Consider the following 15,000-nt stretch of genomic DNA (forward strand, 5'->3'; position numbering starts at 1 on the left):
CACTCACACAAATATACACATAATGCTGTGTATTCTTTTACACTAGGGATACAGGAATGCTGAAAGATGTCAGTGAAGAGTGAAAAAAAACCTACCAGGAAGTCTACTGCGTCGTCTGGGCGGATTCTGCACAGCTCGTTGAGGCCTTGAGACAGGACAGGCATCACAGTGTCCATGAGATACTGCCTGGCAAATTCTTCTTCTCTCATCAACAGCTCCTCTTCCTGCTGCTTCACGTCATGTAGGCACCGATTCTGACACACAAACACACACACGCACATACACACACACAAACACACACACACACACACACACACAGAAAATTCAGTAAATAACCTGAAGAAATTTTTTTAAACTATGTGAAGCTGCTGAACATAATAGTGGGCGTGGCCTTGTATTTGTTCGTTTTTCTACCAAATTTTGCGATAAATAGAAATGACAGCATGAGAATCACAGCATGTTCCAAAGCGTAGGCTTTGTGTCATGGTTAATAAAAAAATTAAAAAAAAAGGAGGAAGAAGTAAGTGGTGAAACAGTGCTATGATGATACTCTTCTGACCATCATGTGAATCTTCTCCAAAATGTTAACACAAAGCGTGAAGCACACAAATGCACACTAAAACTCCACACCATGTTGTTAAAGGTTGGAGCAGAAAAACTTGTGTCCTGTACAGAGCCCTGACACCAACTGCACCCCAGACCTCATCCCTGGAAATCAGTGTGTCCCAGCTGAATGAACACAAAGTGCCAAAATCTAGAGTAAAAAGGGACTACATTTGGAACGGGATGTCTAACAAAGACAGGGATACAATGGTATCTTTGTACCGGTCTCCCATCCATTCTGAGAACCCTGGCTGTGATGTAGTTAGTGAATCCAGGCCACGGTGTAGTGTGTGTGTGTGTTTGTACCCATTCCTCCCAGCACTGGGCTCTGTGCTCCTCCACTTCTTCCTCCCTGCGCTTGTCTTCGGCCTGGCGTGCCTCCTCTTCCTCCCTCAGCCTGATCTCCGCCTGTCTCCGCTCTTCCTCCAAATGCTTCAAGGTGGGACCGTAGTTCCTGACCTTCCCCACCCTCTCCAACACCTTCTCCATCACCAGAACGTTCTCCGAGTCGTCAGGGATGATCTCTAGAACATAGGAGCAGTTTGTTATTTTAGAGCCCCCTGTTGCCCGTGTCATGAACTGCAAAAGCAATGACAACACGTCCGACAAGCGACGAACGTGGCTGTAAAAAGAGTTTGAATCTATTGAAGCTCTGGAGATACCGGAAATACTGTCTTTGAGTCCTACCTATATTCTCATTGTGAATCTCCAGCTCATCGAAGTAGTTTAGCACAATTTCATCCTCGGAACAGTTTTTCCGGAAGGCGGTGAGTCGTCGAAGAAACCTATCGAAGGCGTACGACGTTCCATGTACCGCGCTTTCAGGCAGGTTCAGTACACGTTCCTTCAGGAACTCGTCTGTGGCATCCAGATTGAACACAAACTCTACACACACACACACACACACACACACATACACACACATAAAGGTGCAGTCGAGAGCGTTAGCATGATCAGCACTGGATATCTCTTTACAGTTACATTTCCATAAATCCATCCAGACCTGGGATGATGCTGACGTTCGACAGCTCGGCTGTAGCTTTTTTATCCTTGACTGCACAATATAACAAACAAACAAATATTAGAACTGAGTCGTTTAAAAAAAATTAAATGGAGTATTTATTCCTCCTACCAAAAAGCTCTCTAGCTTGCTCGTATGTCTTCGGAAAGCCATCCAGGACAAATCCTTGACTTCTACACGGTTTAGTCTTCAGTTTGTCCTTCAGGATTTGGATAACGTACGACTCGTCCAACCGGCCTGAACGAAGAGATGACACACATCTTTTATTTTCGCAATAGATTTTATTTCGACGTCTTGAAATATTCCCTCCGTATTCTTACCTTTGTTTTCTTCCATGTTCATCTTCAGTGTCTCCAGAAGCTCCCGCGATTCGTCGTCCTCGTTGCTTTCTTCCGTGCTGACACGTGACTCCTGAATCAGCGAAACAATTCAAATCCTGACGCTCCCACAGTTTTGTAAATAAGAAGGCTTCCTTATTTTAGGAACCTGCTCATGTTTGTAAAGACGTACCAGGTTAGCGAGAGTCTCGGCGATGGTCTCTTTGACTTTGACATGGTGCAGTTTGTAGTGCTTGCATATCTTTTCAGCTACGGTGCTTTTCCCGACAGCAGGAGGTCCCAAGAGACAGATACGGACAGGCTGGAAGGAAATCAATCGATACAGCCATCCATCATACAGAGCTTCGTATTAATACGGCCACATTTAATAAACGCATTTTGTCGATCGTTTGTTTACCAGCAGGCCTCGTGTCAGCTTGTATTCCTCCGCAACTTGGTCGATGTTCTCGACAATGCCTTTTTTTGAAACCCAGTTGATTTTGAAATTGTCTGTGAAGAAACTGGCTTCCATCCGAAGGTTGATGAACAAATGATCAATTTCTGCTTGCTGAGAATCAACAGTAAAGAAAAAATAAAATAAAAAAAATCAACAGGTGAGCAAAATTATAATAACGGCAGCTTCTTGCACTGAAAGGTTTATTATTAGACATTAAATTAACTTTAATGTTCAGGGATCTACAGTATTTATTTCTGTCCAACTGACCACAAGATATGTGATTTGCCATTTTAAACATTTTTTTTTCTTTAAACACCGCACTTTTAATATCATTTTACTGTATAAACTTACCGTCAACTCTCTCTCTCTAAGATACACGTCCTCTTTTGGAACGTTTTGTGTTTTTCCTGGCCCGAGCACCGACGCTATTGCCTAAAACGCAAGACAAAGGCTTGAGCAGAAGAATATGCTAGAATATAAAATAAAATTGCTCTCGTTGAGGAAACTCACACTGATAATGTCACCAATGGTGTTCTGTGATTCATCCACTGCAAGGAAGTACTGCGGCTTCGGCTTACGCACGATGACGTTCTGTACGATCCTTTGAAGAAAAAAAAAACAACAACAACAGAATAAACGTTCAATGATGACGAATCTTTAAGGAAATAATACAATACATCAGCGTATTAATGACTTCCTGATAATGATGGCCGTTACGATTCACTTCAGCGATACGATTCGATTGAACCACAGATTTAACTGAATCAAATGTAACGAGTCATGATTCAATGTAATAAGATGAGAGTGTTGTTCTGTACAGTATCCATCATCCGCTGTTTCACCTGGGATCGGATCTCAAGTCATTCATTTATCCGTCACTACTGACCCTGCCAGATCACAGATGTGAACAGTTGGAATGATATTAGAGCCGTCTCCAAAGATCGGCACTTCAGGTTCCTCTCCCAGCCACGATGTCTGAAAGAGGGCAGTGTCATAAACACTCAGTTATACATGAATGGATGCTAATAAGCCAGTTATAGCAGCCAGACGAATACAGCAGGAAAGGGTAAAGTGTGAAAAGTGAGAAAATGTCTCTATTTACCTTGAAAAAGAAATGAAACGCTTGCTCGCCCTTTCCGTACTGCAGTCCAGAGGCAACCACATAAGTGGAGAACTGGGACTGATTCTGAAATGTACAATATGATACTATAAAGATCGAACAAATGCAAGCAGGACTTTGTGTAACCTTCAGGCAGGACTCACGGTTTTTCCTAGTTTAACCACAAGCTTCTCCAGAGCAATATGATCTTTAAAGTTGCGATGTGCTTTCCGTCTCCTGTAGTCCTCTTCCGTAAAAGAATTCTCTGGATCGTCCTAGGAGTCAAAACGCACACATAGAAGAACTCGGGTGATACAAGGAGAACACTATTCACACTATAGTATCAGTTCAACTCTTACTGGATTCAGTGTCTTAGTCAGGGCCCAGGTCACGACTGAGGAGATCAAGATGAACATCTTTGGTTCAGGAAATGCATCAATGTCCTTGTGAAGAGCTTTAAATGGACAGATAAGGACAAAGCTTTTAATAAGAGGTTAGCAAAACTCTTAAGAAGAGGCATTTATTATAGATACCTGAGACAGCCCAAGTGGCTTCTTCAATCTGATCAGCGTTCTCATTGTAAATATTATAAACGATGACGTCTGAATTCATCAGGTGACGGAAAAGTTCTTCACGTGTCGCGTTCTATGGGAACGGGTAAAATAAGTACAAGAACTTCACCAGGAAAAGGATTTAACGCAAACTCACAAGACACAAGAAACCAACTATGCGTATGCATTATAAAACTATGTGTAAATTACAGCCATGTTTTTTCACTCACAGTATATTCTTCTACTGCAAAGCTGGAATTTTCTTTGGTTTTACAGGAAACTGTTCCAACAATCTGAAAAGTGATGTTGGGTAAAGACTCGATTTCCTCCTCATCTTCCAACTGTGCCGCTCCAGCGACCCTCGAGGATAAAAACTAAATGGTGAGTTGGAAAAAAAGGTCAAAAGTACGACAAAACATAAAGAAATAAACGATCGTGTCATCATGTTATAGCAGCTAGAAACTGTCACTTTGCCAAAAGAAAAAAATAATAATAATTTAATAAAAAAAATCAAAATCCTGTCCATCGAAACCGAAAAGCTCAAACTTGTGTCCTGGACGGGTCGGAAAAACTCGAGTCAGAGATTTATTATAGAAAAGCAGTGACACTGAAGACTCCTTCCATAAACAAACACACAATAGAATAAAAGTCAAATTTAAAAAGTAATAAAAATTCAGTTTCATAATACTATAAAATAATAATTAATATATATATATATATATATATATATATATATATATATATATATATATATATATATATATATGTAGAATATATAATAATAAATAAATGTATTGTATTTTATTTGGTTGTGTATTGAACTGGCTAATTAGCTACAAACAAACAGTAAGCTAACTCTGACTAGCTAACTGTGAGCTAAATATGATTGAAGTATAGCTTATAGTAAGATTTACAACACACTATTAATAAAACTGACCTCTGCGATATATTTTGAAGTATATTTGTCGACATTGTTGATAAAAACGCGTTTGGATGGGTCTAAAAGTTTCTCCGTGTCTGCAGACATGCTCGGTTATTTATTTTTTTAGTTACCTCAGGTTCCGTTGCTACGCAACTAGAACTCGGATCCGATTCTATGACGAGTCGAATCTTTGATTCGAGGTGGACAGAGTCGAGTCAAAAAGCTTTGAAGTCGATTCCTGAAAACAAAATACATTAGTAAGATGACCTGAACAGAAATTGTGTGACACACGACGGAAAGAGATTAAGGAAATATTTACAACAACGACAACAACAACAACAACATTAATAATAATAATAATAATAATAATAATAATCTGGCTATTATTATTATTATTATTATTATTATTATTATTATTATAACCAGAATATTATTGTTATTAATAATAATCTTACTACTACTAATACTACTACTACAAATAAAAATAATAATAATAATAATAATAATAATAATAATAATAATAATAATAATAATAATAATAATAATAAAACACACTTACTGGTCACTTTAATAGGAACACCTTTACACCTGCTATTATAAAGATAGAGGTCAAGTGCTTTATCAAACATACATCAAATATACAAATGAAGAAAATGAATGATGCTCATTAACTTCTGATCAAATAATTTGCAATTTTGTGAAAAAGTGTGTGAAAGTGTAAGAGTGTTCCCTCCAGCATGTATCCCCCGCTTTACACCCAATCTTCCAGGAATAGTCTCCAGATTTATTGTGATGCTGACCAGGATAAAGTGCTTCCTGAAGACCCAGGTCTCAGGACTCCAGAGCTCCTTTTTATTAATAAGGTGTTAAAATGAATGGAAAGATACAAAAACAATGCCAAAGAGGGTTATTTTTTTTTATTGCGCAAACAGAGACATGGCACTGACCAGGTATCTCACAACATGAGTTTCTCATTTATAGGAAATGGTAAATGTTTTTTTTTTTGACCTGATTTTCTTTCTGCTATTAAACACTTGTATCTGTAACAGCACTTACAAACGTATCGCTGCATGTTAAAACACGTATATACAATGAAGACAAAGTATATCCTCTTTATGCCAGTACAGTAATCTGCTAAGTGAACATGCTCACACAAATACGCTAAACACTTCGCTCAGTTCACTTAATTCAATTTCACTTCACTTCACGAGTTATGACAGGATTTAAGCAACGTTACGCTAGCACTCAGACATCGAGGGATAAAGAAGCTAATCTATTGGCCGCGCACTCTGCTGTGAGTCTTGCGTCCGCGTCGTGATCCCAGCAGTCTTCAAGGAGCTCTTGGAGAAGCAAGCCCTAAAAATGGAGGTGATGGAAGTCATAACAGACTCACAAACTCATAAAATTTGTGTATTATTCTATTTATATTTATAAAGATGTCACAAGCGTGATCAGATTTTTTCCTCCAGGCTTAAATAAGGTAAATGCTTAGGCATAAATGCACACGTATCTGGCAACCTCGGAGGCATGAACTATAGTCTGTGTACCTGAGAGACTCTGGCCCACAGATGAGGTATAATTGGACGCTTTCTTTTCTCCGACACAAAAGTAAGAAGTGCTTCAAGGGACGGATTGCGTCCCAGTTCCGTCTCATAAGGCAGCACATGTTCAGGAACAGGAGAACCTAGAAATGACGAATCGCACTCAGATGAACCACTCACATCTACAGTAACTAAAAATGATTAAATGATTAAAATTTGAGCTTTATTTAACTTATTTCAGATTAGATATTATTATAGATCTATTTTTAAAAAAAAAGTGTGACGTTATACTTGTGGAGAGGTCAGAACATAGCATCAGCATCTCCCAAAGCAGTAGCCCTAAGGAATACACGTCTCCCTGGAGCAAACAGCGGCCGCTGCTCAGATTAACGCATCCCTCCAAGATCTCAGGTGACATGTACTGCAGGGTCCCCATCTGCATTCTGCTCTGCCGAGTGTTGAGAGGAAATACAAATGATCCTGTTTCTAGCAGTAGAACAGTCATTTTAAAGAAGAAAATGGTCATGGTGTGTGCATGAGGTTACCGGTTGGTGTATGCATGAGGTTCCTGGTTTACTTTGGGGGGGATGTGGTAAACTAATGGTTAAGCTTTTGGACTATTGATCAGAAGGTAAGTTCAAATCCCAGGTCCACCAAGCTGCCACCACTGGGTTTTTGAGCAAGGCCCTTATAACCCTCAATTGCTCCGTTGTATAAAATGCAAGCACACCTTATTTTATAGATAAGAGTGTCTCCCAAATGTCATCAATATAATGTAATCATCCAGTTCAGAGTTTAGTTCATTATTTACCTAATATTGTAAAATTGACCAGCATCAATACACTCTTAAACTTAATTATTCTGGACGTGAGCTTGTGCAGCATGGAAGCTTGTGTCCATCAAGTTAGTTCTTGCTTATAGCTCAGTGAGGTGAGCAGGACGGAGAAAGATAGCAGCATCTCAATTCATTTCTGTACTATCTAGTGGTTCGGAGCCTAATTTAGAACCAGTTCTTTCTTTTTCGACAGCCAAAGCACCGGCTCTGAACCAGGAAAAGTGGTTCTTAAGTAGCACCAAAACGTTGCTGGTCTAGACTTAAGAACCGCTTGTGTTAGGGGCTGTGGGCGGGGCTACTGTTAGCGCATTTGATAAATGTACCTTAAGTACACTTGTCAGGACTCTGCCCGGATTTTGGCCATGTGCCTTTTTGTTTATGTTTGGTGTTCACGTGTCTGCCCCACCCTTGTCTTTTTCTCCCTGCCTCTGCACACCTGTCCCTTATGTGTCCTGATTATTATTAGTATTATCTGCATGCTAAGGCTAAATTTTTTCTGTGTTAATGATAAAATAATGTTATGTACTTTCTCAATTACATCCTCCGTTTATATGGATTACACGGAGCTGCACGTACACGTCGGACTCGCCTCGTTTGGATGTTAATGTAGGTTCACAAAGCCTTGAGCATTAGCAACGTCCGCCATTGTTGATGTTGTGTTTGTCGCTGCTGCGCTAACGTTGCTGTGTAACGTGACACGTATCCAGTGACGTCAGACTCGGCTCTGTGATGCTCTCTAAATTATGGAAAGGCAAACCGGTTCAAAGAAGGTTCGACAGTGGAACCAACTTTGAACCAGTAACCAGTGCTAGCTCTGATCCAGCACCCGGTTCTTTCTGGTGGAAAAGGGGTACAAGTTGAAACTGCTGGGCTTAACCCTCAATTGCTCAGCTATATGCAATGTTGAGAATGTCTACCTGTTTAAACAGTCGGTTTTGGCTTTCAGAAGACTAAAGTGTGGCCTCTGCTTGGTCAAAATAAAAAGCTGCAGTGGCCCTTTCCAGATAATACTTAACACTTAAAGGTTACAGTCTAGATTTTGTTTAATATGCCTACTAACCTTCGACTACTTCGGATTTTAGCGTATAAACAGATCACGGGTTAAAACCGAGTTCAAAATCAGAACCTAAGATTAGATAGTATCAGTGTGTCATTGAAGCAAACCTCGACTATGATTGAATATCCCTGGACTCTTTGCCATTGTAGCACTGTGGAGCATCCAAAGTCACACAGAGCGCAAGAACCATCAGCTCTCACCAGAACATTACTGCTGCTGAGGTCACAATGAGCCACCGCTGGTTTATAGACTCCTAAAAAAATAACACAAAGAACAAAACATTCCAACCATAAACCTGGAAAACATAGAGGACAATCAACTCCAGAGCTATCAGTACCTTTCAGAAGAACTTGTCAGGAACTAAGTCAGGAGCATGATAAGAAATTGTTTTAAAACCTAATAATGCCACCTCCATTTTATAAACAAGGTGTCTGTAAGGTTTTCTCCTTCCGCAGAGCAATCTACAAAATATAACGTTTGTCCTCCACCAAACCTCCAACAGGGAATCAAGAACTTCACCAAGCTGCATTAGCATTACAGCTGGAATCATGACTTTCACCTGGACTTTATCATTAAAGGTATTCTACAAATTGAATCTGGAGCTTCACAAAGCTTTATTAGAGTTAGAACTGGAATTGTGAACTTCATGGAGCTTCATTTGAGCTACAACCGGAATTGTGAACTTCATGGAGCTTCATTTGAGCTAGAAGTGTGAATTTCTTGTAGCTACAGCTACAACTGGTATTGTGAACTTCTTGGAGCTTTATTAGAGATACAACTGGAATCAGGAGCTTCATGAAGCTTTATTAGTGCTACAACTGGAATTGTGAACTTCATGAAGCTTCATTAGAACATCACCAAGGCTCGTTAGCACAACAACTTGGATCATAAACATATAAAGCTACAGTACAATTGGAATAGTGAAATTCGTGGAGCTTCATTAGATCATGAACTTCACCTGAACATCAAGATCATCGTCAAGAAAGCTATGTAAGACCTGAAGACCTGGAATGATGAACTTCCCCAAGCTTTATTAGTGCTATAACTGGTTTCATGAACTTAACCTAAATGTCATGTTTCCAAAAACCCTTGAAATGTGTTGAAGGTGATGGTGATGGTGGTGCTGATGGTGGTGGCCAGTCGTGTTATGACTAGCTTAAAATGTCACTGATTTGCTCATTTTCATGAAGGGTGCTAATAAATCTGGAGTTGACGACACAAAAACGTTACACATATTGGTCCGAAGCTCCTCACCGTTCATTTTTAAGTCCGTGTGCAGATAGGCCAATCCTTGCGATAGGGTTCGAGCTAGTTTTAGCGTACGGCCCCAGTCACACTCCGTTTTAGACAGAAATGCATTCAAAGAACCCTAAAATTAAAAAAAAAAAAAGTTTTAGGTAAATATTTGAGGTTGAACGATTAGCAGTAACTTCAGTTTAATGCCCTCATATGTAACTACTGTAAAAATGAGGGATAGAAAATACGGACTAAAGAACGTTGTCAAATGTTATCTTCTGCTGTCAGAGTTGCTATGGACCACAGCTTAATAAATTCAGGAGAGATCATGAAAACATAAAGAAGTTCCCCAACCTATCGTTAGAGAAAACGTGGAAAAAAAATATCTCACTTGGGTTGCCAGTTCCAACACAATCACAAACTCATTCCCAATTTTTCCGTGTCCAAGAAACCTCACGATCCCAGAATGCATCATTAAAGGCAGCTTGTACACGTCTTTCTCTTTGGTGTACTCTTGCCATAGAGCCGTAGGAAACACTTTCAAGGCTACTGACGATCCCTGGAACGTTCCCTGCCACACGCTTGCAAAATGGCCGCAAGCGACGACCTGGAAAAAGAAAAAAAAAGATCACGTGAATCCGAAGCACTCCGAAGTGATTTATAAATTTTTACTGAGCTGATTATTGACCAGAATCTTTACTTTCTGCATCTCCAGGTGTTTGTCCAGGTCGATACTAGAAACCTCTAAGACGTCGTGTGGGTTTGGAGGAGTTACGGGTCCTTTGATTGGGGAAGAAAAAAATCACACATTTACATAATTAATATATATTTGCATATCACATTTGCACCAAAGCTACATTTGATCTGTTCCTTTTATCACTTTTATAATAATATTTATATTATTATAAATATATAAATAAATAAATAAATAAATAAGGGGCACGGTGGCTTAGCGGTTAGCACGTTCGCCTCACACCTCCAGGGTTGGGGGTTCGATTCCCGCCTCCGCCTTGTGTGTGTGGAGTTTGCATGTTCTCCCCGTGCCTCGGGGGTTTCCTCCGGGTACTCCGGTTTCCTCCCCCGGTCCAAAGACATACATGGTAGGTTGATTGGCATCTCTGGAAAATTGTCCGTAGTGTGTGTGTGTGTGTGAGTGAATAAGAGTGTGTGTGTGCCCTGCGATGAGTTGGCACTCCGTCCAGGGTGTATCCTGCCTCGATGCCCGATGCTGCCTTGAAATCAGATATTTTTCAAACTTTGTTAGTAGCAGCTTTATGTCTGATTACTTAAATCTCTGACACTGGAGACTCCTTCCATAAATCTATGAATGAATGAATGAATGAATGAATGAATGAATGAAGTGTTTGAGCAATAATAAACAATCTTACTGCAGTGCTGAAGAAGGATTTTCCACTTCAGTGCCATCACGAGGGAAAGGAAAAGAATCAGCGCTCCAGCAGGAATAATGAGGACGTTGGTGCTCAGAAGATCTGCACACGTGGAAAAAGCATTGAATTTTCCCTCAGCTCATGATTCCAGGTACAATAGGAGTAAGATGTACAGGGTCTCAGGACCAACAGAATTTGACAGAATGATATTTTCCAAGCAACATGAGGTGCAAAAGAATATAAATTATACCTGACGTGCCTGAGGAATACGGAGGCTTTGTGTATTCTGCTTGCTTGGCTTGCTGGTTGAAGGTGATGTTCATATTACAGAAATCTGAGCTGCACAAACACCTAATGTAGTTCTGATGAAGAACTGATGCATGGCATGATGAGTTTGGACAGTTGGTTTGGATTATACTACAACCTAGAGAGAGAGAGAGAGAGAGAGAGAGAGAGAGAGAGAGAGAGAGAGAGAGAGAGAGAGAGAGAGAGAGAGAGAGAGAGAGAGAGAGAGAGAGAGAGAGAGATAGGGCAGAGACAGAAAGAGAGAGGGGGGTAGAATGAGAGTTAGAGAGAGACACAAACGGAGAAAAGAAAAAGAGAGGGAAGAGAGAAAGGGGGGGCAGGGAGTGGTATAGAATTAGAGATAGATAGAGAGAAATGGACAGAGAGGGACAGAATGAGTGAAGAGGTAGGGCAGAGAGAGAAAGAGGGGAAGAGAGAGAGAGAGAGAGAGAGACTCTGTGTGTGTGTGTGTGTGTGTGTGTGTGTGTGTGTGTGTGTGTGTGTGTGTGTGTGTGTGTGTGTGTGTGTGAGTGAGTGAGTGAGAGAGAGAGAGAGAGAGAGAGAGAGAGAGAGAGAGAGAGAGAGAGAGAGAGAGAGAAGAGATAGGGCAGAGACAGAAAGAGACAGGGGGGTAGAATGAGAGTTAGAGAGGGACACAAACAGAGAAAAGAAAGAGAGAGAGAGAGAGGCAGGGAGGGGGATAGAATTACAGATAGATAGAGAAATGGACAGAGAGGGACAGAAAGAGTGAAGAGATAGGGCAGAGAGAGGGAGAGAGAGAGAGAGAGAGAGCGAGAGAGAGAGAATGGACAGAGAGGGACAGAAAGAGAGAAGAGATAGGGCAGAGAGTGAACGAGAGAGGGGGAGTAGAATGTGTGTGTGTGTGTGTGTGTGTGTGTGTGTGTGTGTGTGTGTGTGTGTGTGTGTGTGTGTGTGTGTGTGTGTGTGAGGGGGGGGGCAGGGAGGGGGATAGTTCAGTTCAGTTCAGTTCTCTAAACAAGTAAGAAACAAACAGAATAACATTAAACAGACTGGGAGTCAGAGAAGAGTCACAGCTTATCTGAGTTACAGTCAGAGGAAAGGAAACTAATCCACGCCTCCTAATCAAGCTGACTGGAGGTTTAAACAGAGCAGTGGGATCATTTACACCTCTCTTTAATTGTCTGTGTGTTCCGATGTGTCAAACAAACTACAGCTCTACATCAACATCTAGCTTCTGACGACTGTGTCAGCTTTCTAAAGGTGGACAAAAACGACCTGTCGCGTGAACTAGCGATCCACATGAGCCCAAACAAACGGGGAGGAAAAGAGAACAAAAGGCGTTACGTTACTTAAGAGGACAGGCGTTGGTTTTCGGTCCTCCAGCTGGAAGTAACCCATACAGCACTCAGTCCTGGCACAGTGCTGACTGGATCCACTGATATTCCCTGCTCTATGGATCCATTCAGTGTTTTGTGGACTAGCCAAGAACACACATGTCCTGTCTGTAGTGACCGCTGGGGAAGGGATGCATGTCGACAACCAAGCTATAGATGCTACCAAAAAAATAAATAAATAAATGGATTATTAATCAGCTGGAAATAAAACTTCATTTGACGGGATTAATGTGATGACTACGACTAATGTTCATGCAGTAATGTACTGAAAATGTTCAATAATCATCCTATTATCTGCTTTTGTCTTATATTTGATTATATTTCACAGTCAGCATAGAAAATCCCTGATTTCTTCCCTAGTAAAAACAAACAAACAAACAAACAAACAAATAAATAAATACAATTTTAAATAAAAATTAAATTCTTTGTTTTTTTTGTATGAAAAAGACTGTTTTATAAAATTTCACTAATAAAAAGTAAATAAATAAATACATTTAAAAAAAAAAAAAAAGAAAGAAAATATTTAACCGGGGCACAGTGGCTTAGGGGTTAGCACGTTTGCCTCACACCTCCGGGGTCGGGGGTTCGATTCCCACCTCCGCCTTGTGTGTGTGGAGTTTGCATGTTCTCCCCGTGCCTCGGGGGTTTCCTCTGGGTACTCCGGTTTCCTCCCCCGGTCCAAAGACATGCATGGTAGGTTGATTGGCATCTCTGGAAAATTGTCCGTAGTGTGTGAGTGTGTGTGAGTGAATGAGAGTGTGTGTGTGCCCTGTGATGGGTTGGCACTCCGTCCAGGGTGTATCCTGCCTCGATGCCCGATGACGCCTGAGATAGGCACATGCTCCCCGTGACCCGAGAAGTTCGGATAAGCGGTAGAAAATGAATGAATGAATTAATAAATAAATAAATAAATAAATAAATAAATAAATAAATTTTCTTTGCTGCCTTGAAATCAGAATTTTTCAAACTTTGTTAGTAGCAGCTTTATGTCTGATTACTTAAATCTCTGACACTGAAGACTCCTTCCATAAATCTATGAACGATGTCCGGATAAGCGGTAGAAAATGAATGAATGAAAAAATTGAACCCAAGATATGGTTTGATTGAATTTGGTTTAGTTTGAAAAAACCCAGTCTCAGACATTATCATTAGTTGTAATATAGATATAATTATATAAATGTATAACAAAAAAAATAAAAAATCTAAATACATAAAATACAAAAATCAAACATTTTATCAGTCAATTGCATCTAACAATAATATTTGAATAATTTGAATATATTTCCCAAAGTTCAGGTTAATAATTCGTGGGTCTGAAAAAAACAGATTAAAAAAAAAATCTGCCTTTATCTAAAAGTACAGAATGAGTCAAATTATTGAGATTAAAAAAATGATATAATGTCCGTTGTATTGTTTTATTATTATTGGTAGTTTTCACAATCCTGTTCAGAAGGTATGGACAGTTCAGAGTGTAGCCTTCACAAAGCAACAAGTGAACGTTACAGAGTTTCTAGTCTCATTTCATTGGCAAAAAAATAAAAAATAAATAAAAAATAAACATTACAAAAGATACAAAAAAGCTGATGAGCTTAAATTTATGAATTTTATACACACCATTTACACCCACACGCTTTAGATTTTATGAAATAATCATTTTCAGTTTATCAAATGCTCAAGTGACACCAGTCTTCATTTTCACCGGAATAAAAGAGCACAAGCAATTTTTGATTGGTCCAAAAAAAATGTAGTTTAATGCTGCATAAAGTTCTATGAAGCTCCTACGAAGCTCATCACACAATAACAGCAACACGAGTCGATTTTTTTGAGCTTACCTGTGAAAACTGTCCTCGCCGAGAGTCGCATTCTTCACAGGACCAGCAGACGAAAGGTTTGCGCAGATGCTTCGAGCCACAGGAAAAAAAAAAACAAGCGACGACCTTGAAGACCTGCCTGTTCACTCCCACATGAGATGAACTGCAACAACAAAACGACACACATTCCAGCAAAAGTGAACGTTTTGTGCCAACATGGTGGACGATTTATTCCTGCACTTGAAGCATTAAATCCTTTTGACATTTTGTTGTAAAAATGTGAAAGAAAAAAATAATAATAAAAGTAAAAATTTAAATTTGCTGTGATTTCCTTTCTAAGGACATAATGTGTTTATGGGGCAGTGGTGGCTCAACTGGTTAAGGCTCTGGGCTCTGAGCTGCCACTGCTGGGCCCTTGAGCAAGGCCCTCAACCCTCCCTGCTCCAGGGGTGCTGTATCATAGCTGCCCCTGCACTCTGACCCCAACCTCCTTAGTTGGGG

The 15,000-nt window shown here is 40.1% G+C and overlaps 2 protein-coding genes across 4 annotated transcripts in view; both read right to left on the reverse strand.

Annotated features, from left to right (window-relative positions):
• Positions 1-5,124, reverse strand: part of LOC113651167 (adenylate kinase 7-like) — a 5,314-nt gene extending 190 nt beyond the window's left edge. Inside the window, exons 1-17 of the mRNA XM_027159899.2 lie at positions 4,986-5,124; positions 4,279-4,422; positions 4,031-4,142; positions 3,857-3,951; positions 3,662-3,772; positions 3,501-3,584; positions 3,285-3,373; positions 2,909-2,999; positions 2,750-2,830; positions 2,360-2,509; positions 2,135-2,263; positions 1,945-2,035; positions 1,736-1,861; positions 1,607-1,657; positions 1,291-1,488; positions 910-1,127; positions 96-254 (exon numbers count right to left, since the gene is read on the reverse strand). Coding sequence (XP_027015700.2) covers positions 96-254; positions 910-1,127; positions 1,291-1,488; positions 1,607-1,657; positions 1,736-1,861; positions 1,945-2,035; positions 2,135-2,263; positions 2,360-2,509; positions 2,750-2,830; positions 2,909-2,999; positions 3,285-3,373; positions 3,501-3,584; positions 3,662-3,772; positions 3,857-3,951; positions 4,031-4,142; positions 4,279-4,422; positions 4,986-5,075 — 2,019 coding nt within the window. The 5' untranslated portion in view covers positions 5,076-5,124. The remainder of the gene's footprint in view (positions 1-95; positions 255-909; positions 1,128-1,290; positions 1,489-1,606; positions 1,658-1,735; positions 1,862-1,944; positions 2,036-2,134; positions 2,264-2,359; positions 2,510-2,749; positions 2,831-2,908; positions 3,000-3,284; positions 3,374-3,500; positions 3,585-3,661; positions 3,773-3,856; positions 3,952-4,030; positions 4,143-4,278; positions 4,423-4,985) is intronic.
• A 748-nt stretch (positions 5,125-5,872) lies between these two features.
• Positions 5,873-14,674, reverse strand: LOC113651025 (anti-Muellerian hormone type-2 receptor). Of its 3 annotated transcripts, none has more exons than XM_027159628.2 (11): positions 14,521-14,674; positions 12,644-12,847; positions 11,287-11,451; positions 11,028-11,129; positions 10,340-10,419; positions 10,031-10,246; positions 9,658-9,772; positions 8,511-8,656; positions 6,803-6,959; positions 6,518-6,654; positions 5,873-6,326 (listed from the first exon to the last, which is right to left on the reverse strand). In XM_027159628.2, exons 1-11 carry the CDS (start codon positions 14,549-14,551, stop codon positions 6,216-6,218), a joined length of 1,464 nt encoding a protein of 487 aa, XP_027015429.2. In that variant the 5' UTR covers positions 14,552-14,674; the 3' UTR covers positions 5,873-6,215. The 3 variants fall into 3 exon arrangements, with proteins under 3 accessions (XP_027015429.2, XP_027015428.2, XP_047677883.1); XM_027159627.2 differs by having other exon boundaries at positions 11,278-11,451; XM_047821927.1 differs by lacking the exon at positions 14,521-14,674 and having other exon boundaries at positions 11,278-11,451; positions 12,639-12,774.
• Between the last annotated feature and the right edge of the window lie 326 nt (positions 14,675-15,000).

The sequence above is a fragment of the Tachysurus fulvidraco genome, chromosome 12 (genome assembly GCF_022655615.1).
Source record: "Tachysurus fulvidraco isolate hzauxx_2018 chromosome 12, HZAU_PFXX_2.0, whole genome shotgun sequence".
NCBI lineage: Eukaryota > Metazoa > Chordata > Actinopteri > Siluriformes > Bagridae > Tachysurus > Tachysurus fulvidraco.

Excerpts from the sequence above, each read along its gene's own strand:
- LOC113651025 (XM_027159627.2), bottom strand. The coding sequence starts at position 14,551 with ATGCGACTCTCGGCGAGGACAGTTTTCACAG. Across the intron at positions 12,848-14,520 it reads GGCGAGGACAGTTTTCACAG|CATCTATAGCTTGGTTGTCG; the intron begins GTAAGCTCAAAA and ends TTTTTTTGGTAG. Across the intron at positions 11,130-11,277 it reads GTATTCCTCAGGCACGTCAG|ATCTTCTGAGCACCAACGTC; the intron begins GTATAATTTATA and ends CCACGTGTGCAG.